The sequence below is a fragment of the Pseudochaenichthys georgianus genome, chromosome 3, assembly GCF_902827115.2.
Source record: "Pseudochaenichthys georgianus chromosome 3, fPseGeo1.2, whole genome shotgun sequence".
Lineage (NCBI taxonomy): Eukaryota > Metazoa > Chordata > Actinopteri > Perciformes > Channichthyidae > Pseudochaenichthys > Pseudochaenichthys georgianus.
In genome coordinates this window covers 39,441,432-39,463,003 of record NC_047505.1, presented here as the reverse complement: position 1 = coordinate 39,463,003, position 21,572 = coordinate 39,441,432, and the positions used below count along the sequence as shown (strand labels likewise).

At 43.7% G+C, this 21,572-nt stretch overlaps 3 protein-coding genes across 5 annotated transcripts in view; 2 read left to right on the top strand and 1 right to left on the bottom strand.

Moving 5' to 3' along the window:
* Positions 1-4,170: 4,170 nt before the first annotated feature.
* Positions 4,171-6,932, top strand: LOC139433378 (THAP domain-containing protein 3-like). Its single transcript, XM_071202364.1, has 4 exons — positions 4,171-4,321; positions 5,085-5,217; positions 6,046-6,132; positions 6,497-6,932. The coding sequence occupies exons 1-4, from the start codon at positions 4,257-4,259 to the stop codon at positions 6,503-6,505; spliced, it is 294 nt and encodes a 97-aa protein (XP_071058465.1). The 5' UTR covers positions 4,171-4,256; the 3' UTR covers positions 6,506-6,932.
* Positions 6,933-17,130: 10,198 nt separating this feature from the next.
* cmc2 (C-x(9)-C motif containing 2) lies at positions 17,131-19,318 on the bottom strand. Of its 3 annotated transcripts, XM_034105027.2 has the most exons (5): positions 19,011-19,318; positions 18,732-18,799; positions 18,128-18,198; positions 17,972-18,043; positions 17,131-17,866 (listed from the first exon to the last, which is right to left on the bottom strand). In XM_034105027.2, exons 2-5 carry the CDS (start codon positions 18,766-18,768, stop codon positions 17,783-17,785), a joined length of 264 nt encoding a protein of 87 aa, XP_033960918.1. In that variant the 5' UTR covers positions 18,769-18,799; positions 19,011-19,318; the 3' UTR covers positions 17,131-17,782. The 3 variants fall into 3 exon arrangements, with proteins under 3 accessions (XP_033960918.1, XP_071058463.1, XP_033960927.1); XM_071202362.1 differs by having other exon boundaries at positions 18,128-18,799; XM_034105036.2 differs by lacking the exon at positions 18,732-18,799 and having other exon boundaries at positions 18,128-18,244.
* A 1,086-nt stretch (positions 19,319-20,404) lies between these two features.
* cenpn (centromere protein N) overlaps positions 20,405-21,572 on the top strand; it is a 2,055-nt gene continuing 887 nt past the window's right edge. The window contains exons 1-5 of the mRNA XM_071202699.1: positions 20,405-20,729; positions 20,857-20,902; positions 20,999-21,058; positions 21,331-21,404; positions 21,511-21,562. Coding sequence (XP_071058800.1) covers positions 20,559-20,729; positions 20,857-20,902; positions 20,999-21,058; positions 21,331-21,404; positions 21,511-21,562 — 403 coding nt within the window. The 5' untranslated portion in view covers positions 20,405-20,558. The remainder of the gene's footprint in view (positions 20,730-20,856; positions 20,903-20,998; positions 21,059-21,330; positions 21,405-21,510; positions 21,563-21,572) is intronic.

Sequence of the window (21,572 nt, the reverse complement as noted above, 5' to 3'; positions counted from 1 at the left end):
TTGGTTCACAGTTATGTGGATATTGTATACAAGTGTAAATGTAAGCACACAAACTCAGATTTTTTTTCTGCAAGTGCTCACATCAGGTTTTCACGCTCTCGCATTTTGCACCATATCTACCTTCATACACTCCCCCTCCACACTCGTTGCTTTGGAACAGCCCTCAATATGGCGGACCCTCCGCGTGAACGCGCAAACGGAGGGGTAGGGTGTAGGGGTAGGGCGCGGTTTGGGAATGGGCCTCTATACTTGAGCGTTGTGGTTCAGCGGTTCAACCGATCTGAATCGCTTCGTGAAGCAGGCACGTGGTACCGACAGGCAGCGAGGCTTCGTTTGTCATCGATGACGTCACTGGCCCAAAACGATACAAGCCTCGATACATGCTTCACAAAAAGCTTCGGGGATTACTCGACACACGCTCCGAAGCCTCGGCGCAATACGTAACATCACTACCACTGAGCCCTGAGTAACAAGTTATTTTAGCTGATCTGAGATTTCAAAAGCACAATTTTAGCTATAACTACAGAACAATTATACAGAGTAGAATACATGAAACGGAGAGGTCTCTTGACTCTCATACTGCAAAATGTACAGTGGCGACTGGTCATTAGGGGCAGGTGGGGCACAGCCCCACCTAGTGTCAGCAGAAAGTATTACATAATGATTACAACAAAATGCTAAAAATAAATTAAAAATATATAAAATATATTTTAAGATCATGTTTAATCATCTGATTCGTCTGTACATTGCTGTTTTAGTATGTGTTCTTCTAATTAGGGTCTACAGTGTGTGCCTATTGAGCTGTTTAGAGCCATGTAGGACAAAACCCGATCCTGCCCCTCCCTCTGACTGTCTAAGTGAACGGTGACTGCAAAAACTACACTGCGCATGCTCAGGGTATTTTCCTATTTAATGTGTGTGGCAAAAAATAATGACCATAGGAGCAAAGTGCTGCCATCCCCACCATATGTCATCTCACATAATTCAGAGCTGATTGGCTGTAAGTACGGCCCAATCCCAAACCACTCCCTCGACCCTACCCCTCCGTGATGGAGTGAACTCCGTCTGTAGCCACACTCGCAGCTCAACGAGGCTCCCTCCTGTCAGATGGAGGGAGTAAATTACAGCAGCAAGCTTTGGGACGGGCTCCCCTCTCTCCGGAAGGAACAGGAAATGCCGTAACTGTATGTAACAACGGTTTCAAATCAGCATCTCTTAGACCAAAAGTTTAAATGAATAACTAAAATAAAACTCCAAACATCTTTCATTGTGTTTCAAAGCTCTTTTAGTTTTAAACCTGATGTTTATAAGCTTCTTAGTTTTTGCAACGGTCTGTAAATATACACAACTTTATAATAAAATGCACACATTTACCTTTTTCTAGACTAAACACAGGTACGATCCTAAGTTAAAAACATATGAGGTCATCATGAGGTTGTTAACATCGCAGTTTATCAGTGGATGTTTGCTGGAACTACTTGTAAACAGCGTGTTTCCTGACGGACACACACAGCGTGACTCCGGTCAGGTAGAGACCAAAGAGGCTTCTCAATACTCAAATTTCCCCTCCTCGACTCCTCGACTCCTCGGTCCTCCGGTAGTGACCCGGAAATGAATTTCAGCGCGCCATTTTGAAGGACGTCTCATTTCTCTAAATGCACACCGAGGACCGAGGATCGAGCGTCGAGGAGGCTCTCTGGAGGAGCTATAACCGAGGATACACTGATGGTTCCTCCACGGCTCCTCAGCGGATGCATTTCCGGAACGGTGGAGGCGTGACGCACGGCCGGACTTATCTCAGCCAATGACAGCTCTGCATGCAACCCCTGGATATTATTTTAGAACCTGCTCTCATCGCAACGCGATGTTTACAGTGATAACAGCTGTGAGGTCCTGCAGAAAGCAGAGCAGTGTGTAGAATATATATCACTCAGTATAACATGCCTACTCTCTTTATTTGCTTTAGTTTAGTAGATATCTACAAACAAAGAGTCGATATTTTTCTAAAACCATTTAGTGCTTCACATAATAAAATACACAACGGCTGTAGCCTGATTATGCTTTAGGAGCTGTAGGTGTGTGTGTGTGGTACAGTGTGTAGGTGTGTTGTACAGTGCGTAGATGCGGCGGACAGACGGGTCTCAGTTGGTTTGATGTCCTTACTTTTAATACTTGCAAATACAACTTTTGGCCCGTAATTTCAATTCCCCATTTCAGCGACTAGAGAGGGGGGGGGGATATATCCAGTCTCTGATTGTTATTATGAGAGTGCTCTCATACTTTAATTTGCATATATTTATATAAATATATTTGTGTCTGTGTGTCCGCATCTGTAGCCTGGTATTGTCTCATTATCCCGCACTCTCAATGAATTCAAAGTAAATATGTGGGGGAACAATGTTCAGCTGATCCAGCAGAGATTATAAAATATGACAAAACACTCGACAGATGATGCAGCTGTTGCCACGTAATAATGAACGGACGTCGCTTTAATACGACCGCTCAGAGGAGAGGAGTTCTCATTTCTTTAAACGTCTGCTGCTTCCCCTCCTCTCTCCTCGGTTCCCCTCCTCGGTCCTCCGCTCGCATCTCCTGTGGGCGGGTCTAAGTATCGAGGAGGGGAGTCGAGGAGGGGAGTCGAGGAGGGGAAATTTGAGTATTGAGAAGCCTCTATAGGCCCTTTCTCATTTCTCGAACTCCCCTCCTCGACTCCCCTCCTCGACTCCTATCCTCGATACTTAGTCCCGCCCACAGGAGATGCGAGCGGAGGAGCCGAGGAGGGGAACCGAGGAGAGAGGAGGGGAAGCAGCAGGTGGTTCGAGAAATGAGAACTCCTCTCCTCTGAGTGGTCATTTTAAAGAGACGTCCATTAATGATGACAGGAGGCAGCAGCCCTCTGTCTGATGGACAGATGTGTTCATGACGACTTATATATTTACTTTGATTCATTCACAGTGCGGTATAATGAGACAATAATGGCTACAGATGCGGACACACACACACATATATATGTATATATTTATATAAATATATACAATTTCAGAATCAAGCAGAGCACTCTCATAATAACGTAACACTATCAGAGACTGGATATCCCCCCCCCCCTCTCTCTGGTCGCTACAATGTGGAAAATAAATTACGGGCCAAAAGTTTTATTTACAAGTATTAAAAGTAAGCAGAGGACACCAAACCAACTGACACCTGTCTGTCTGCTGCATCGACGCACACACTGTACCACACACACCTACACCACACACACGCATATACAGCTCCTAAAACAGGCTACAGCCGTGGTGTATTTTATTGTGAAGCACTAAATGGTTTTAGAAAAATATCGACTCTTTGTTTGTAGATATCTACTAAACTAAAGCAAAAAGAGTAGGCCTGTTCTACTGAGTGATATATATTATACACACTGCTCTACTTTCTGCACGGACATCACAGCTGTTCTCACTGTAAACATCGCGTCGCGATGAAAGCAGTTAATAAAATAATATCCAGGGGATGCATGCAGAGCTGTCATTGGCTGAGATAAGTCCGGCCGTGCGTCACGAGTCTTTGAAACATCTCTGTTGCCGGAAATGCATCCACGAAGCAGCCGTGGAGGACCGTGGAGGACCCATCAGTGGTTATAGCTCCTCCAGAGAGCCTCCTCGACGCTCGATCCTCGGTCCTCGAAGTGCATTTAGAGAAATGAGATGTCCTTCAACATGGCGCGCTGAAATTCATTTCCGGGTCACTACCGGAGGACCGAGGAATCGAGGAGTCGAGGAGGGGGATTTGATGAAATGAGAAAGGGCCCAAGCGGCAAACTCTGGGGAAGAGCCGGGAAGCCAATACGGAAGTGCCACACACTGCAGTTCATATATTGGCCGATAGGCGATGGCTGCAGAAAGGAGCAATTTCCATCGACCCCCATGTTAAAATGCCCAACTTTACAGCGAAAAAAAACATGTTTCTCTCCCTGGCTCCATACATTTTATTATCGATATAGTTAGATTCCACCTTCATGATTATGGATCTGTGAGTGAATTGTTTTCTAACGCGACCCTTTTATTTATATTAGGTCTTAAAGTTTGTGCATACATTAGGGCGTGGTCACTTTGATTGACAGATACGTGCCTCACTGTCAGCTAACAGCAACTTGTCCACTCTGCTAGGCTACAACCATAGAGGCTACAACGTTAGTTAGTCATAGTACTGTACTTGACCCTTTAGCTTTAGCCGTGTTCGTGGTGATATACCAGACAATTAAGATGTCGTGCTGTGCGCTTGAATGTACTAACAGCACTTCCAAGAAGTCTACTCACAGCTTTTTTCGGTGAGTAAAATGATAATATTATACATGTTAACCGTGTTTGTGTGCTTGTTAGCTTAGCTTGTTATGTAGCTAGCTAAGGACGTAACCCTTTATGCATGTGTATATACAGTTTAGTTTATGATTCAGCCTTGGGTAAGACTTTTATAGTCTATGGCTATGACGCCCATAATGCTAAATGGGAGCAAATGTTAAAAGGGGACCCAATTATCCCAGTGGTGGCCGCCGGAGTCCGCCGCCGAAGCTAACCGGAGCCGTAGCTAGCCCTTTGCGGCTCCGTTAGCTTCGGCCAGCGGCGGAGCCCGGCGTTATAACTGGAGATCAAGGAATGCAGCGAAACGCGGACTTGGTTCGCCTGCAGCCCGCTATAGTATTAGCTAAAGAAATGATGTTGAACAAGGCTTATTAAGCTGAACATCGCCACAATTGTTCTGCTATGTATCGGTACTTATTTTATTTTATTAACGTGTGAATGACAAGCATTAAGAATAACAACAAATAGCTATTTATCTTGCATATTATCTCGTTTGATTATGAATGTAACGTTTATATAGTGGAACTACACTGTTTTATCAAAACCAAAGTGCCACGCAGTAACTTGGTAGGCCCATGCATGTATTTCAGCAGGAAATGTGCAACCTAGATTACATTTACCAACACAGACTATATAGAAATATTTGTAAAAGTTGTTCATGCGTTACTAAGTGAATATGGCATTAACCCTCCTGTTGTCTTTGGGTCGGTTTTCATGTATTTTTAAATAAAGGTTTCCTTTCGGTGATCCAGACAGGCTGGACCAGTGGGTGCTGAACATCCGGAGGAATACATGGACCCCCAACGTTTCTTCTTGCCTGTGCAGTGCACACTTTGAGAGTCATCCCTTCAGCACGGACTCATGGGTACAGATCCTTTTTTAAAAACAAAATAACTTGGTTCCATTTGTGAGTGTAAATTGTTGTTACTAATTAAATACATGTTATACATTATACAATGCTAAATAATTGTTATGGCACAGCTTGCACATCAGTGATGAGTAATGTTCTTTTTATTAAAGGCCAAATTAAGATTTTGCCAGTTAAGTAAAGAAAAATAGAAATCGATTTGTTTGCAAACCATCACATTTCTCTTCAATTTATGCAAAGACTCTTTATCATAGATAGAGAATTGCCATTTCCCCCCACATACTCTATGTTAAAAACAGATGAATTATATTACCTTTTTTTTACATTATTTTAATAGCAACATTCATTCATCTGTTGTCATCATATAACTTATTTATCTTAACAGCTATCACTGTAAAAAAAAAATGATTTAATTTAATTTTACTATACAATATTTATCTTTACATTCTGTTCTTGCATATGTCTTATTATATTTACGTGTATATAGATTTCTGCCTGCACTAATTTATTATTCTTAATTTAATTTTGAATTTCTTTTATTGTTTTATGTCTTATATAACTGTTGCATTGTTGGAGGAGCTCGGGACAGATGATTTTCATTGCCATTCCCACACTGTAGCCTATGTGCTATGACATAAATCCTTTGAATCTGAATCTTGGAAACACGTAATTGTTGAATGGATTAACTGCATAGTTAACATGTTGGCCCTCTATTGTCTTTTATAATGCACTCTTACATTTAAAACAACATTATTCAAAAGAAAGTTGAATATCTACAGACCTCAAAAAGTTATTTTATGTGTTTTTGTTTATTATTTTTATTAGGGAAGGAGATGCCTGAAAAATACTGCAGTGCCCACCATTTTCTATTTCACCAATGGCAAAGAACAACAGCCTGGAAGGAAAAGCAGGGTGAGTAACAATGACGAGGTAAGTGACACTCCTAGTTCGACTGTTAATAGCAATGAGGAGGTTGCAGATGTAGACCATGGTAGTGGTGAAAACAGTCTTGCTGCTGATCAGAGCAATATCATTATGATACAAGGCATGCCTGAAGAAGCCTTTGTTGTTCCACATGTGGAGCATAATGACATTCCAACAGTCAATGCTTGTGAGGAGGGTGTTGGTTTGGGCAGCAGCAGCCAACAAACAAAACAAATTGGAAAACAGGCAGACTCCACCTCTGTTCACTCTTACACTTGGGCTTTAAACTAAGACGGGTCATACTGAATAGTTTGTGCACACATTTCTAACATGTGATCTTTCTTTCATGTAGGACGCTTGAGGGAAGTTGCAACGCCTCGGCCAATGGGATGTCTTCTCCACGTGAAAGAGATTGAAGGCATAATTTATAACTTGAGACAATTTTCCAAAAGTTATGACTTGTATTGGCTTAGATAGTAATGGATTACATCGAACACGAATCAAGATCGTATAGAAAAAAATGAAAGTGTAATCCTTAGTTACATAGGAAGAGATGTAATCGGATTAGTTTTACTTTTTTTAATAATAGGGAAACTCAGGATTACAATCTTATTCAAAACCTAAAAAGAGCAGATAGTGGTTGTTGTAAAATGATCAAATGGTATCTCTTCTCTGGAAGCCGTACTGTTCTGGAGGATAATACTTTAATTGTGAATCTCTACACCTACTGCCTGAATCTGCTTTATGGTATTATATTATACATTTTAAGTAAAAAAATCATATTCATATTTCTTCTTTCCTGTGTTTATTTGCATTACATTTGATATTGAAGTAATCCAAAACAAAAAGAAAGTTATCAGGTTACATTACTTTTATATCTTGATACTCACATGAAGTTACTGGTTGTGTTTTTGGCAAGTAGCCCTCCCAAGCCTGTGCATAAGTTATATCATTTTAATTACTGATACAGTTGTTGCACATCTTTAATTTATTTTGTAGTGTACTTAAAGGGATAGTGGAAATTGAACCCGAAATAGTTTCGTTTTAACTTATATACAAGCATAATTACGTACCAAAACAATCACACCTGATTAAAAAAATATAATAATTGCCTTACGCATGTTAGAAGCACTTTATTGCAGCTTCCCCGAACTTTTTTAGAAACGAAATGATCGAGTCAGCCAAACCAGAAGTGAGGAAAACTCAGGAAGACGAAACAATAACAAACCATGGCGTCTATGCAGAATGAACGTGGAAGGGCAAATATACCAGACAAAGAAGAAGGATTGTACGAGGTATCCAGTGATGATAGCGAGTCAGAAACATCCTCTCGGCTTTCCTGCGAAAATGTAGTTTTAGGAACTGAATCTGAATCCGGTTCAGTAAGCGACGATGGTGAGAATATTGAGCCAGACGATGGACCATTACGTCCTTATTTGTTCGAGCCCGAGGTGATGGAGTTAGTTCACGGCATGGGCAATGGCGAGGATGACCAGGACCAGGCGCCAGATGATGCACCCCTACGCACAAATAATCTTGACTGGTAGGTCCCTAAGCATAGCTCACGCTAGGCGCTATATTATATATTGCAAAAGTTGGCATGCATGCACTGTAGGCCTATGGCTATGCCCGAGGATGACTGCATGTAGGGTACATTTCATAACATACCAGGGTCAGGTTCACATAAATTATCTTGTCACATTTATTATTGTATATGTAACAGCCTTATGGGCATTAATTACATGAATACATTTAAATGAATTGTATACTAGCATGATATACAGCTAGAGCCAATCGGTCTTTTGACGTAGTATGGTCCTAATCCTAGGCTAGCCAGGCTGCCTGTCAAGTGTAGGCTGTACTCACAGTACTGTTAGTCTATCATGTCTATATGATGACTGTAGTGTACACATTCGACACTGTGTACCGGATTATCGGATGACGAGGCCTCCGGTCGCCTAATCGACAGGCAATAAATGGCGTTGTACACAATGGTACAGGCTAATGATGCATTAAATCAGCCAGAAAACATAATAAAATACTCGTGCCTCGTCCAATGTTTGTGCCCGTCTTCCTTTGTTTTCGTCATCACCCGAAGATTCCCGAAGTATTTCGTTTCATTGAGAGGGCGTGGTCGGGAGCAGTAAAATTGAAAATAAAATGAAACTAGGCGCATGAAATTTAAAAAAAATGGTTTATTATGCTTATTTTTAATAAAAATACATAAGTTAAACCCAAAATTCGCGGATTTCCACTATCCCTTTAAGTCATACAATGATTCGAAACCTTTACTTTTCATAAAATGCAAGATGTAACTTTCAATGTGGCTTGTGTATTTATCACATTTTCAATGTAAATAGATCTGATTAAATAAAGAGTAAAAGCACAATCTTAAATGTTGACAGTTATCATTTTCCTATGCTTATTGTTAATGTAGTGGTGTTATGAACAAAATGTTGTCCTAAAGGAAATTAAGATGTTTTTTATTTGTTGACAAAAGATTTAAAGTAGATGCTCACAACATGTGGGAACATTTATAGAGAAAAAATGTTCTATTGTAAAACAAATATTTATCTGCATACTGAACAATTTAGAAACTCTCTAAAAGGTATTATCTTCTGTGACGGTACGACCCTGTAGGGATTGTGGGTATTGCACTTCATAATTACATTCTATGGTATGCTTATGACATTGATGCCAACATACACGGGACTAGGGGAGACCTTCCTGTTGTTTGCATTGTCACTGACAAATGACAGTGTAGTATTCATTGTCAAGATTTTGTGTTTTTAAACTTGGGACTCTTTTCAGACTGCTCCGGCTTGGGAAAAGAGTGAGAGAGAGCCTTAATGTGTAATGTTTTCTGTATTGTATGGTAAGCTTATCCTTTCATTTGATAGTCCCATTTGGATGTGATAGCTAACATTTTCAGTAAGCAGTAGACAAAAGAAGTGAAAATATGAATGTAATTTATTTTCAATATTTACATAAATACATAATTATTTTAACAAATAAAATAACAAAAAACATCATAACAAATACAAAATAAAAGGTTTGACAGACAGCCATGCCCAGCATGGGCCTGGAGAGCTGCAGAGTCCATTGGGGGAAGAGGGGGGGGGTGGGATGTGGGGAAGAGGAAGAGCAGCCATATTAACAGTGTTATGGCTACAGATGTAATATCTAACTCAACATTAGCCATGACAGTCTGGGCTTAGCAAGGGCCTTAGAATACATACTCTAAAGGCCAAATCCAAAAACAGTGATACTGACATTTTAGCAGTTCACAGTCTTTGGAGGTGGTCTTTCAGGCAATTGGCTAGTGACTTTACAAAAAATATCATTTCCCCAAGGGGTGAAATTAACTCCATCTCGCAAAAACAGCCCAGGACTGTCATGTCTAATGTTGGAGTGGTCAACAATGGCACCATTTAGGCTATGAACAAAAGTAGCCATAACACTGTTAACAAACTTCCGGGCCTTGTCCATTTTGACAGGATTTGCACCAGCCCTCCACCGGCGCCTCTGGTTCATCTGGGAGAGCATGATCTTCATGCCAGGGTGCCGATGGTGAAGCTGGTGCAGGTCCTCCTTCATCTGGTTCAGCAACTGAACACTGGGCACATCCCCCAAGTCATTGCCGCCACAGTGGATGAGGAGGACATCCGGGACTGCTCTTCCTCGCAGGGAGTAGGAAAAGAAAGGGAGGACACCTCTCCAGCGCAGTCCACCCCAACCGAACCAGCACACCCTCAGGTCGAGGCCAAGGTTGCTGCCGATGGTCTCTGTAGCTCTCTGGGCTCCATGCCGGACATAGCTGTCTCCGATTATCCATACAGTCACTATGGGAGGAAAATAAATGAGAGCAACAAATGCTTCAGATCATGAGGAATATCAAATCAATTATAAATGGTTTCTCATTTTGTTCCTTTGACAATAACATGCAAAATAACTATGAAATCACACCTGTATGGTTAAAAGTAACAAGAGAGCAAAACCTCAAAAAACAGATTAACAGCACACAGTTTATATATATATATTTATATACTGTGTGCTGTTTATCTACAATTGTGCACACATGTATATGTATAGTATGTTTGTGTGTAATGTCAACCATCTGAAGTCATGTAAAGTAAGCCAGGACCATCAACTTACAGGTTGTGCAGTTTGGCGTGGAGGAGGTTGCCATCTTCATTTTTCTTAATGCTGAAATAAATAAAAATGGTTTAATCAATATAAAAGCACCTTTCTTTTTCTACAGTCATATTTCATTAATCACATTTAATTCACGCAACACTGGCCATATCTCTTCTAGTTTACAAAGTTTAGTTACAAATGACATTTATATTTGAAAAACGGTGAAGCACTTAAAAAACAATTGTATAGTGTAGGTTCAAGAACATTTAAATCAAAAGAACAAGTTTTGTAAAGTTACAGGGTATTTTACCTTCAGAATATGCCGGGAACGAGGAGCAGTGACCTCAAGCTGGGTTGTTAGCATAGGTTGTTAGCTTAATACTGAATAGAGCATGTTAGCTTAGCTTCTTAGCCTGAGCTAGGTCTGGAACGTCACGCTCGGTGGCAGCAGGTCCCGCCCTGTCCAACCTCGGCTCCGCCTCAGCACCGCCTCTTTGCCCTTATTTGGAGCAGGCGGGAGAAGGCGGGAGTTAGACTCTGACGTCGCTGTCGAGCCGTTAGTGGCCGACTCCGCCTACTAAGGGCTTCACGGCAACTCTGCAGAATCCTATGGGTGACGTCACGGACCCTACGTCCATTTATATATACAGTCTATGGTAGAGACCTGTCTCAAGTCAGCACCGCTGCAGACTCGCTGTTTGAGGGCTTGATAGCCCACTCCCCCTCCACACTCGTTGCTTTGGAACAGCCCTCAATATGGCGGACCCTCCGCGTGAACGCGCAAACGGAGGGGTAGGGTGTAGGGGGCGGTTTGGGAATGGGCCTACGTGTGCCGCGAAAAGTGTGGTGTGTGAAGAGGAGGAGAGAGAGCTGCAGTGAGGCGTCCTAAAACCAGGAAGTAAGCTGCGCATGGCTTCCCTCCACAAAAAACCAACGAGATTTCTCCATAGAATTTTAAAAAAATAGCTCAAAATAAGATCTGTGGGAAACGTAGCTGTTAGATAAATGTACGTTTTGTTCAGCCGGATAATATCCACATGTCTACCCTACTTTTATCATTTTCGAATCAAAAATCTATTGATTAGATTAGATTTATGATAGACTTTTGAAACTACAAGAAGATAAGGAGGACTTTTACAAAAAAGTAATAGAGATTTTTGTCCAGAAGGATAGGCAAATGGACTTAATCTTCATGTTGTGGTGACACGTTATGGGACATAATTCACCTCTCTTATTGTGTTGCCACACGGACCCTTTAGTGGGAACACCTGGAGAGTTAGCCTCCATTCCTGCTAGCTCGTCAAGCAGAGCAGTTGATGTGTTAACCTCTCTGTGATTAATGGATAATAAAGAGTGGAACTCCGTTCTGAATACACCGCCTCCGACTCCCTTTTCCTGGCGCTACACTGGTGACCCTGACGTTTCCGAGAAAGTTTCCGGAAAATTAACGAGCATGGCTGAACGCGATGTGTTCGTAAAGCTGCCGGAATTCTGGGAGCACGCCGCGGAGGCATGGTTCGCACATGTGGAGGCGCACTTCGCCTGCCGACAGGTCCGTGACGGGGACCTGAAATACTACCATGTGGTAGCAGCGCTGGGCTGCTCTACGTCGTCCAGGTTGGTGGGATTCATCGCAGCCCCCCCACATCATGGCAAATATGAGGCGATTAAGGCCCTTCTCCTTAAGACATTTAGCTTATCTGCTAAGGAGAGGGCCCGCCAGTTACTTGACATTCAAGGCCTGGGAGACAGCAAGCCATCTCAGCTAATGGAGAAAATGCTAAATCTGCTAGGGGGGGAAGATCCCCGGATTTTATTCACGGAGATTTTCCTGCGTCACTTGCCTCCCCGGGTCCAGACGGCGCTGGCCAACACGCCTGTCACGGAGCCGCGTGCCTTGGCTGAGGAAGCGGATCGTTTTTTCCTGGCTACACAACAGCCCGGTGCAGAGACGTTAGCCGCGACGCGCAGCAGCCCATCTGCAGTCAAGACAGCATGGCGGGGGCCGGACACGGCTGTGGCAAGCCGGCATGGAGACACCGGAGAGTGCTCTTACCACGCACGTTTCGGGACAAGGGCGAAGAGATGCATCGCTCCGTGCAGCTACAAACCCCCGGGAAACGGAGGGGCCGGCGCTCGGTAGTGGCCCTGAGCGTCGGCGGCACATGCAGGCTCCTCTTCGTCAGCGACAGCGTTTCGGGGAGCCTGTTTCTGTGTGACACGGGCGCTCAACGGAGCGTAGTTCCAGCGTCGAGTGAAGACGTCGCCCGTGGGGGGCACGGACCGCAATTGACGACGGCTAACGGCGGTCCCATTCGCACGTACGGCGTGAGGCCTATGTGTTTGTGCATCGGAGGACAGCGTTTCAGCTGGGATTTCGTGACAGCGGATATTTCTTTTCCCCTCCTCGGAGCGGATTTTTTGTGTGCTCATGGACTCTTAGTGGACGTTAAGAATAGGCGTTTGATTGATGCCTTGACGTTTTCTTCCCTCGTGTGCACACTTGGCAGCGCAGCGTACGACGGGCTGTCGGGCTCGCTGTCAGGGGCAGACACGTTTCTCAGACTGTTGGCCGAGTTTCCAGACCTGTCGCTGCCCACCTTCTCTGCGCTCACCACTAAGCATGGCGTGGAGCACCACGTCACTACCGGGGGGCCTCCTGTCTACGCCAGGGCCCGGCGGTTGAACCCTTCTAAGCTGGCTGTGGCGAGGGCGGAGTTTGCAACCATGGAGCGCCTGGGCATTGTCCGCCGCTCTGACAGTCCTTGGGCTTCCCCCCTGCACGTCGTCCCCAAACCGAACGGCGGGTTCCGCCCGTGCGGGGATTACCGCCGACTCAACGACGCCACTACGCCTGACCGCTATCCGGTGCCGCACATTCAGGACTTTTCGGCTCATCTGGCCGGTACGGGGGTGTTTTCCAAGGTGGACCTGGTGCGTGGATACCACCAGGTGCCCATGCACCCCCTGGACATTCCCAAGACGGCAGTGATAACACCTTTTGGACTTTTTGAGTTCCTGCGGATGCCTTTTGGACTCAAGAATGCCGCTCAGACGTTCCAGCGCCTGATGGATTCGGTACTGCGGGACCTGCCGTTTGTGTTTGTCTACCTCGACGACATACTCGTCGCCAGCGCTTCAGTGCAGGAGCACCTGTCCCACCTCCGAGCCCTTTTCACACGGCTCAACGAACACGGATTAATCATCAATCCGGCAAAGTGCCAGTTCGGAGTGTCGGACATCGATTTCCTGGGGCACCGCGTCACCAAGGGCGGTGCGACACCTCTGCCAGCGAAGGTGGAGGCTGTTGCGGCTTTTCCTCGCCCGCTCACAGCCCGGTCGCTCCGTGAGTTTCTGGGGATGGTGACCTTCTACCACCGTTTCATCGCCCGGGCCGCACACATCATGCGGCCGCTGTATGAAGCTTTGAAAGGCAAGACCCCCGTCCAGGCGATCGACTGGACAGCAGAGGCGGACGGCGCTTTTGCTGAGGTCAAGACCGCGTTGGCTCAGGCGGCTTTGCTGGCACACCCATCATCTACGGCTCCCATCTCCATCACCACGGACGCGTCGGACTACGCGGTCGGCGCAGTGCACGAGCAGTGGGTGGAGGGCGCTTGGCAGCCGCTCGCCTTTTTCAGCCGCCAGCTGACGCCCAGAGAACGCAGGTACAGCGCCTTTGACCGAGAGCTCCTTGGACTTTATTTGGCCGTGCGGCACTTCCGTTTCATGCTGGAAGGCCGTGAATTTACGGCGTTTGTCGACCACAAGCCGCTCACCTTCGCCATGTCAAAAGTGGCGGAGCCTTGGTCGGCACGTCAGCAGCGGCAGCTTTCCTACATATCAGAGTTCACTACGGACATTAAGCACGTGGCTGGCAAGTCGAACCTGGTTGCTGATTGCCTCTCCAGAGTCGTCATCGGTGCCGTCCAGTTGGGCCTGGACTATACTCGCATGGCGGCGGACCAGGTCACAGATCCCGGCGTCCAGGCTCTGAAGGTGGAGGGCGCGGGGCTGCGCTTGGAGGACGTAGTGTTCGGCGACGCGGGCATTACCCTCCTGTGTGACGTTTCCACGGGCCTGGCGCGGCCTGTCGTCCCTGCCAGCTGGAGGCGCTCTGTGTTCGAAGCGGTGCACAGCCTATCACACCCCGGCGTTAAACCTTCGGTGCGCTTGGTGGCCGCGAAGTTTGTCTGGCATGGGCTGAAAAAGGATGTGAGGACTTGGGCCAGGGAGTGCGTGGCTTGTCAACGCGCTAAGGTGCACCGCCACACGAAGGCCCCGTTGGAGCGTTTCCTGGTGCCTGAGAGGAGGTTTGATCATGTCAACATTGACCTGGTTGGTCCGTTGCCTTCCTCTCAGGGGTTTTCCTACCTCCTCACCATGGTGGACAGAACGACCCGTTGGCCGGAGGCAGTTCCGCTCGTTTCGACATCAGCCGCAGATGTTGCCCGGGCCTTCATTGCAACGTGGGTTTGTCGTTTTGACACCCCGTCAGACATTTCCTCAGACAGGGGCTCTCAGTTCACGTCCGAGCTCTGGAACGCTGTGGCAGGCAGTTTGGGGGTCAAGCTGCACAGGACTACCGCTTACCACCCTCAGGCTAACGGCCTCTGCGAGCGCTTTCATCGCTCCATGAAGGCGTCCCTCAAGGCCGGCCTTACGGACGGTAACTGGGTCGACAAGCTGCCCTGGGTGATGCTGGGCCTGAGGACCGCACCTAAGGAAGATCTGCAGTGTTCTACAGCGGAGATGGTCTACGGTCAGCCGCTGAGAGTTCCGGGGGATTTCCTCCCAAATGCGTCAGCTCCCTGGTCTGCCACGGCCCAGCGAGTTTTTCTGCGTGACGCGGCGGAGGCTTTCGCTCCAGTCCCGACTACTCAGCACGGTGCGCCAGGGTCTCAAGTTCCCGCGGAGCTACGCTCGGCTGGGCACGTCTTCATCCGTCACGACGCACACAGGGGCCCCCTGCAGCCCCCTTACGACGGACCTTTCCGGGTTTTGGAACACGGTGAAAAACACCTGGTGGTCGACATGGGCGGTAAGGCTGAGCACGTCTCGGTTGACCGGGTGAAGGCTGCTCACTTGGACGTGGACCGGCCGGTGGTGCTGGCTCGGCCGCCGAGACGGGGCCGACCCCCGGCTTTGATTCCTGTCAGGGAGTGTGGACCTGTTGTTCCGGTCCCTCCTCTGTCAGGGGCCGCACGGGCGGAGGTCGCTGTACCGACTCCGGTGCGCAGGTCTCGTGGGGGCAGGCGGATTGTTCCTCCCCGCCATACGGATTTTGTTTACACGAGAATTCTGGGGGGGCTTGTGTGGTGACACGTTATGGGACATAATTCACCTCTCTTATTGTGTTGCCACACGGACCCTTTAGTGGGAACACCTGGAGAGTTAGCCTCCATTCCTGCTAGCTCGTCAAGCAGAGCAGTTGATGTGTTAACCTCTCTGTGATTAATGGATAATAAAGAGTGGAACTCCGTTCTGAATACACCGCCTCCGACTCCCTTTTCCTGGCGCTACAATGTCAAGGTAAAAAATGGGATCTTACTAAGAGAGAACAATTCAATATTTAAATGATAAAATTACATTTTTTTTGGGTATCCTTCTGTTGAACTGTCTGTTTAAAAGTAATTGAAGCATCAGACAAAAAAAGCTTTTGAAAATAATATTATATTTTGATTTAATATATTGGTAAACCTGAAGAGTCAGTGCCAGTGCCTCACCAGCCATGAACCTCTCTGCAGAAGCTTATATATAGACATCTGAGTATTTTGTGCCCCACCACTTTTGTACATATAGAAACGCCACTGAAAATGTAATATCATATTATAACAGTAGCTATATAGTACAGTATAAAATATTTGAGCTTTATTCTGATTGGTTTTCTGGGCACATCTTTTAGTAATGTTGTCTTTTACCTCATTGCAGTTGCTGGAAAGAGAGTGAATTGTTATTTCTTGTGTTGATTAGAAATTAAGAATCTGTTCTCATTGATGAACAGGCCTGATTCATTCATTTGTAGCCTACTCTGAAATAAAAATAAGAGCTTTGGGAACAATACCATTACAATGATTAGATGAAGCTAAAAGGTAAGGCAAGGCAAGTTTATTTATATAGCACCTTTTCAACACAAGGCAATTCAAAGGTCCACTTACTTGTGATTCTGAGAACTCAGCAGCATCTCATGGTATTCAGACAAATAAGACAGTTCAGGTGTATTTCAAGACATAAATGTGACTTTTCAATCACGTGAACACAAAGGTCAACCAACACGAACCAGTCAAGAGCAAGAGAAAGATTGAGAAGACACCATCCTTACAGAAAGAGAGGGGTCATATGACCACCAGCTGACATAATGACACGTTTACCAGCTCCAGTTGCTGAATGGAGAGCATGAGATGCAATCTCTAAAATATTTACTACCTGACCTTTGAGTTTAGATTTTCTTTACAACTTGGTCATGGTTTTCACAGAGTTCACCAAGTCAACAGACTGTAAGATATTTCTATTTCAATATAACACCTGTTTTTTTGTTCATACCTTTTTAAAAATTACTACACATATTTATATCAAAACATTTTTGCCAAAACAGACCCTTGCCTATTCCGCATGCATCATAGCCATAGATGTATAGGATCTCCTAAGAACAAATAGATTCAAAAACATTTAATCGATTTAATTATTATTACAGCCTACAGCAGGCGAAAAAAGATGGAAGCCTTCACCATCTTCTACTGCATGAAGTATCATGTAAATACATTTAGTTCTTTTCAAGAGCTGCATACAAAGTTTCAATCGGTTATAGAAATTATGATTTACAATGATGACACGATATTGAAGCATGGATTGATATAAAGATAATATCACTTTATTTGAAATCAGTTAAACTTGTAACGAATCAATATGATTCCCCATTCAAATAAACAATCAAACAAAAATGAATGTGTTCACTCTGCATGTTCATGGGTGTTGACATGAAGAGCCAGTGCTCATCCGGTTTTAGGTCATCTTTTACTTGCATCTCTAATGCCCTGAAATTGGTAGAAGAATAGTCCTGAGGTTTCTTTCTAACTTCAACAGTTTGATGGAAGGTTTCTGCCTAACAACAGTCTTTCATCCAAAGTTCTCGATGATGTTGTGTTTACTAAAAATGTTCTGGTAACGCTGTAAATCCCAGTCTGTCCGGGTGATAACAAGTCAAACGTGTTGTAAGTAAGCTTTGCATCTTAACCATATCATTATTGGTATATGCACATCATATTTTAAATAACCTTTCCTCTCAAATAATATCAAAATGATGTATAGCACATGACACTTAGACCTCAATGCTTAATTACTAATATAATCCACACTCCTTTGAATTTTCAAAGAGACAGAAGTTGTGACCTTCCTGAGACCATAGGGAAGGCCTGTTACAGTGTCATGCTTCATTCAGTGTCTCATTATCTCACTCCTTCAAACTGGTAGTGGCAGTGTTAAAGTTGCATTGAAATGTCCTTCAGAGATCCTCTATTATCCCTGCTTTCAGCCTCTTTTTCATGTCTTTGGCATGCTGCTTGCTGAGTTCCCGCTTATCCAGTCTCTGTTGAATGGTAAACAAACAAAGAAAACAATGAATGAACAAAGCTCAATAATTCGATTTCTTGATGTCGGTCATTCACAAGGTGCTTAAAAATAACTGACAGACCTCTTTCTTCAGGCAATGACGCATGGCACGGTCCGCATCGTTACACGTGCCAAAGAACCTTGTGACATTGTGCTTGAGGGTAGAAAAACACAAGATTTATATTGTTATGTTTTCTGTGTAAATGAAGCAAAAACATTGTTTAGGAGCATGACATACCTCTGTGTGGCACTGCCTCAGAAGAGTGATGAGTTTGTTACACTCTTCATTGTGCAGGTGAGGCGAAAGGTCAGGGTGCATGCTGAGTTAAGGTCTTACTGTGTCACTTCGGCAATACTGAAATCCACAAAACAAGAGGAGCACAGATTGAGGAGCACTGAGTTGACAATTACGGTGGGATTTTACTGAAATCACTGTCATACACGTCATTTGGTGGAGGCCCGTTTACCATTAAACACACTTTATGCTCTACTCTCATGGAATAGGAATATGCTTAACATTCTCAGGATTGAACCAATGGTCATTTTCATTAATAACTTTATATTTGGTATTTAATTGTATTGATTGTGACTACTGTATAACATTTGTGAAATGAGAATTTGAGGAAATCTCCAAATTGTCTGATTTGCCTGGTGAACAAACCAAAAGCCAAGCATCAATTGCAAATACACAATGATATGAGAGCATCTGGAACTTTTGATTTAAAAATTGGATCAAACAATGAATCGATTTTAACAACGACTTATTGTTTCTGTGCCACTTTCCACCATGTCATCTCAGCATTGTTATACTCAGGTAAAGGACATGTTTTTCTAAAGGATACTCATGCCTCCCCATCCCTCTCCTTCTTGAGCTGTCATTGTGATGCTGTTTTTTCCAGTGGACACTTAGCTGCAGACACACACAGAGAGAAGGAGAATATAAAACAAAGCAACTACCTGCTTTCACCCTGAACCTATTGAATCATGATAACAATGCAGCCTTCACTAGAGATACACTAGGTATTTTTAGTGTCTCTCGCACATTATGCTACATCATGTCTACTGGTTTATTTTTAAGCTATTTGATAACACAGTGCACTGTCGGCTGCATGTACACTTACCAGTGGGGAGAGTGTATCATCTGAGAAGTCCCAGAAAACGCTGGTGAATTATCACGTTAGCTCAGTGCTAGGCCTCTGCTAACGTTAACCGTATGTAACACAGCATCAACCCAATCAACCACTGAAGATATACGTATGGCGTTGGTCTTCCGTAGAATAGAAACGCAGATTACTACAATGTAAGATAACTACACTAGTGTTGAAACTGTCTAACGTTAATTTAACCTACAAAAACAGCAAGAACTTGAAGGACGTCTGTCTGCAACAACACTTTTGGTTTTCGTAACTGTTTGGTGATAGTAAATTGACAATGCTATACAGCGAATCAGCGTCAGTCTTTTTTCTCAACGCACCAATGGCATGCGTTCTTCTCATAAAAGGCGGGACATCTGCTGACGGAAGTTCAGAGAAGAAACAAGATATCTCCCTGCAACGTACTTCCGCTTTTACTTATGGATTCAACTACCAAAATAAACTCTGTGGTTACATTTTTGCTAATAGTGCTGTTGTAAAAACTAAATACAGTGTTTCCCGTCTTATTTTATTTTTATTTAAAGGCCATGTAATGGTTTGTGTAATGACACAAATGTTTGCTTTATTTGCATGTTTCCAACTAACAATATTGTTGTAAAAAAAATATGTTAAGAGAGATTTATTATTGATATGTATTATTGACAATATTGTTAGTGTACCCCTGCAATTGTCAAATAAAAAGGGTACATTCCCAGGTACAAATTATTTTCTATTTGTGTTTGAAATAGCAATTGACTACATTTTTGGAATTTATATTTACTTGTTAATTTCTATTCAGATTGTTAAATAATCCTTTATTTCCATCTAAACTTCTTAAACTGAACATTTTTAAATTACCAAATATTTACAAGAAAATCAAACAGTTCAGAAAGTAAATTTAAATAGATGTGTGTGTCACAATGTTCTACTTTCTTCTTCCCCCTGCTATAAATGATCTCTCAATCCCTACGGCTTATTATGACAATTTTAAAGCAACCTGACTACAAGTTTAGGAACTGCTTTTTAAAAAAATTCTAACCCCACCAAGACCAGGTACGTGTAAGTGTAAAATATGAAATCAATATCTGTAAACATTGGTCAGTATTAGCATTGTTATGTCATGGCTGGGGAAACGTGCAGAGCCAGTTACTGTAAAACATGTAGCCTACTTAATACACTTTTGCTATTTTATGGCAGAATGATAGGTGAAATAAGTATTTAACTGGTAATCACTAATTTTTAGAATATTGTAGTGATGCTTGTTAAGTAAAGGGTCTAAATATGTCTTCCACCGTTTTGCAGATGTTCCTAATGTGAGTCATATAGGAGCAATACCACTCCGAAACAACAGAGGACGCTAAAGGGGTCACGTGCACTATTCTCGACATATCTGATTGGTCCATTCGTGTTCTCTTTGGTAGGCGGTTTGTTTGGATTTCTTCTCCTGCCTGCCACACTACAAACTGTACGGATTCAACAGTTTAATTAATAAAAACTATCCAATAAAACTGCTAATATTATAGCATCTGAGGAAGGATGGATGAATCTAAGAAACGTCTAGTGCAGCGACTCATAAGAAGGATACCGACTAAAATGCTGAAAACAACGCTGGAGAAGTGGGGTCATTTGACAGGGGAACAGCTGCGGGCCATGGATAGCATTCAGTCAAAATGGGCGCTAACGGAAAGCCTACTCGCTATTTGCGAGGTAAGCAGACACTTCTCTGATATTATAGGTTCTTATTCTTCTGTTCTGATAAACAGTGTAAAACAGTACATTTTCTATGAAAATGCAAGCTGAAGTAGTAGTAATTTCGCTTTTTTTCTGTACCTAGGAAAACGAGTTGGCAGTTAAACACCTCACAGAACTCGAGATGATTTGTAAGTAAAGTGAAACTATTTATCACATTTGGGTAAAGGTAATGCCAAGTCCAATCCAATAACCCTTCTTGTGCCCCCTTTTGTCATTTTCTCTAGATATGATAGACAATCCAGACCAAGGGATGTGGTATGCCTTCCAGCTTACCGACCCTGGAGGTAATTTAAAATACTTATTAGTACTATATGGATGGCTGGAAATTTGTAGCTATATTCTAACCAAACACTACAGCGGGTTACGAGTGAAATGTTGGTTACTTCAACCAGTCAGCTTATCTGTTGGAGTTTGGTGGAGGGTTAATTGATGAAATGGTCTTGTCGCAGATGTATTCTTTATCTGTTTGTTCCAGGGATTTAAAACATTATTGGGATACATTTTAATTTACTTTGCAAACCCGTATTGTCTATTTAATCACTTCCCTTTTCCACAGATGATGCTCAATCTGTAGATCTGATGCAGTTCAAGGAACAATTTAAATCTCACCTAAGAGAACTTGTGAGACAAGTAAGTCCAATATTCCTCCTCACACGGCAAAATCATATAAACTATAACGTTTCAACATTGAAAGATATCACCGTTTAACATCCTATATTTAAACATTGCATTCAAGGTGTCCGTCAAAATAAAAAAACACACAGATGAAGCCGTTTGGATTCGGATTGCATGGGAGAC

What these genes read in the sequence shown, in the direction of transcription:
- cmc2 (XM_034105027.2), bottom strand. Translation starts at nt 18,768, where the DNA reads ATGACAGCTCAAGAAGGAGAGGGATGGGGAGGCATGA. An exon ending in AGAGGGATGGGGAGGCATGA is followed by an intron (nt 18,199 to 18,731) that starts GTATCCTTTAGA and finishes GCATGCACCCTG; the next exon opens with ACCTTTCGCCTCACCTGCAC. An exon ending in GTCATTGCCTGAAGAAAGAG is followed by an intron (nt 17,867 to 17,971) that starts GTCTGTCAGTTA and finishes ACCATTCAACAG; the next exon opens with AGACTGGATAAGCGGGAACT.
- LOC139433378 (XM_071202364.1), top strand. Translation starts at nt 4,257, where the DNA reads ATGTCGTGCTGTGCGCTTGAATGTACTAACAGCACTTCCAAGAAGTCT. An exon ending in TCTACTCACAGCTTTTTTCG is followed by an intron (nt 4,322 to 5,084) that starts GTGAGTAAAATG and finishes TTTTAAATAAAG; the next exon opens with GTTTCCTTTCGGTGATCCAG. An exon ending in CCTTCAGCACGGACTCATGG is followed by an intron (nt 5,218 to 6,045) that starts GTACAGATCCTT and finishes TATTTTTATTAG; the next exon opens with GGAAGGAGATGCCTGAAAAA.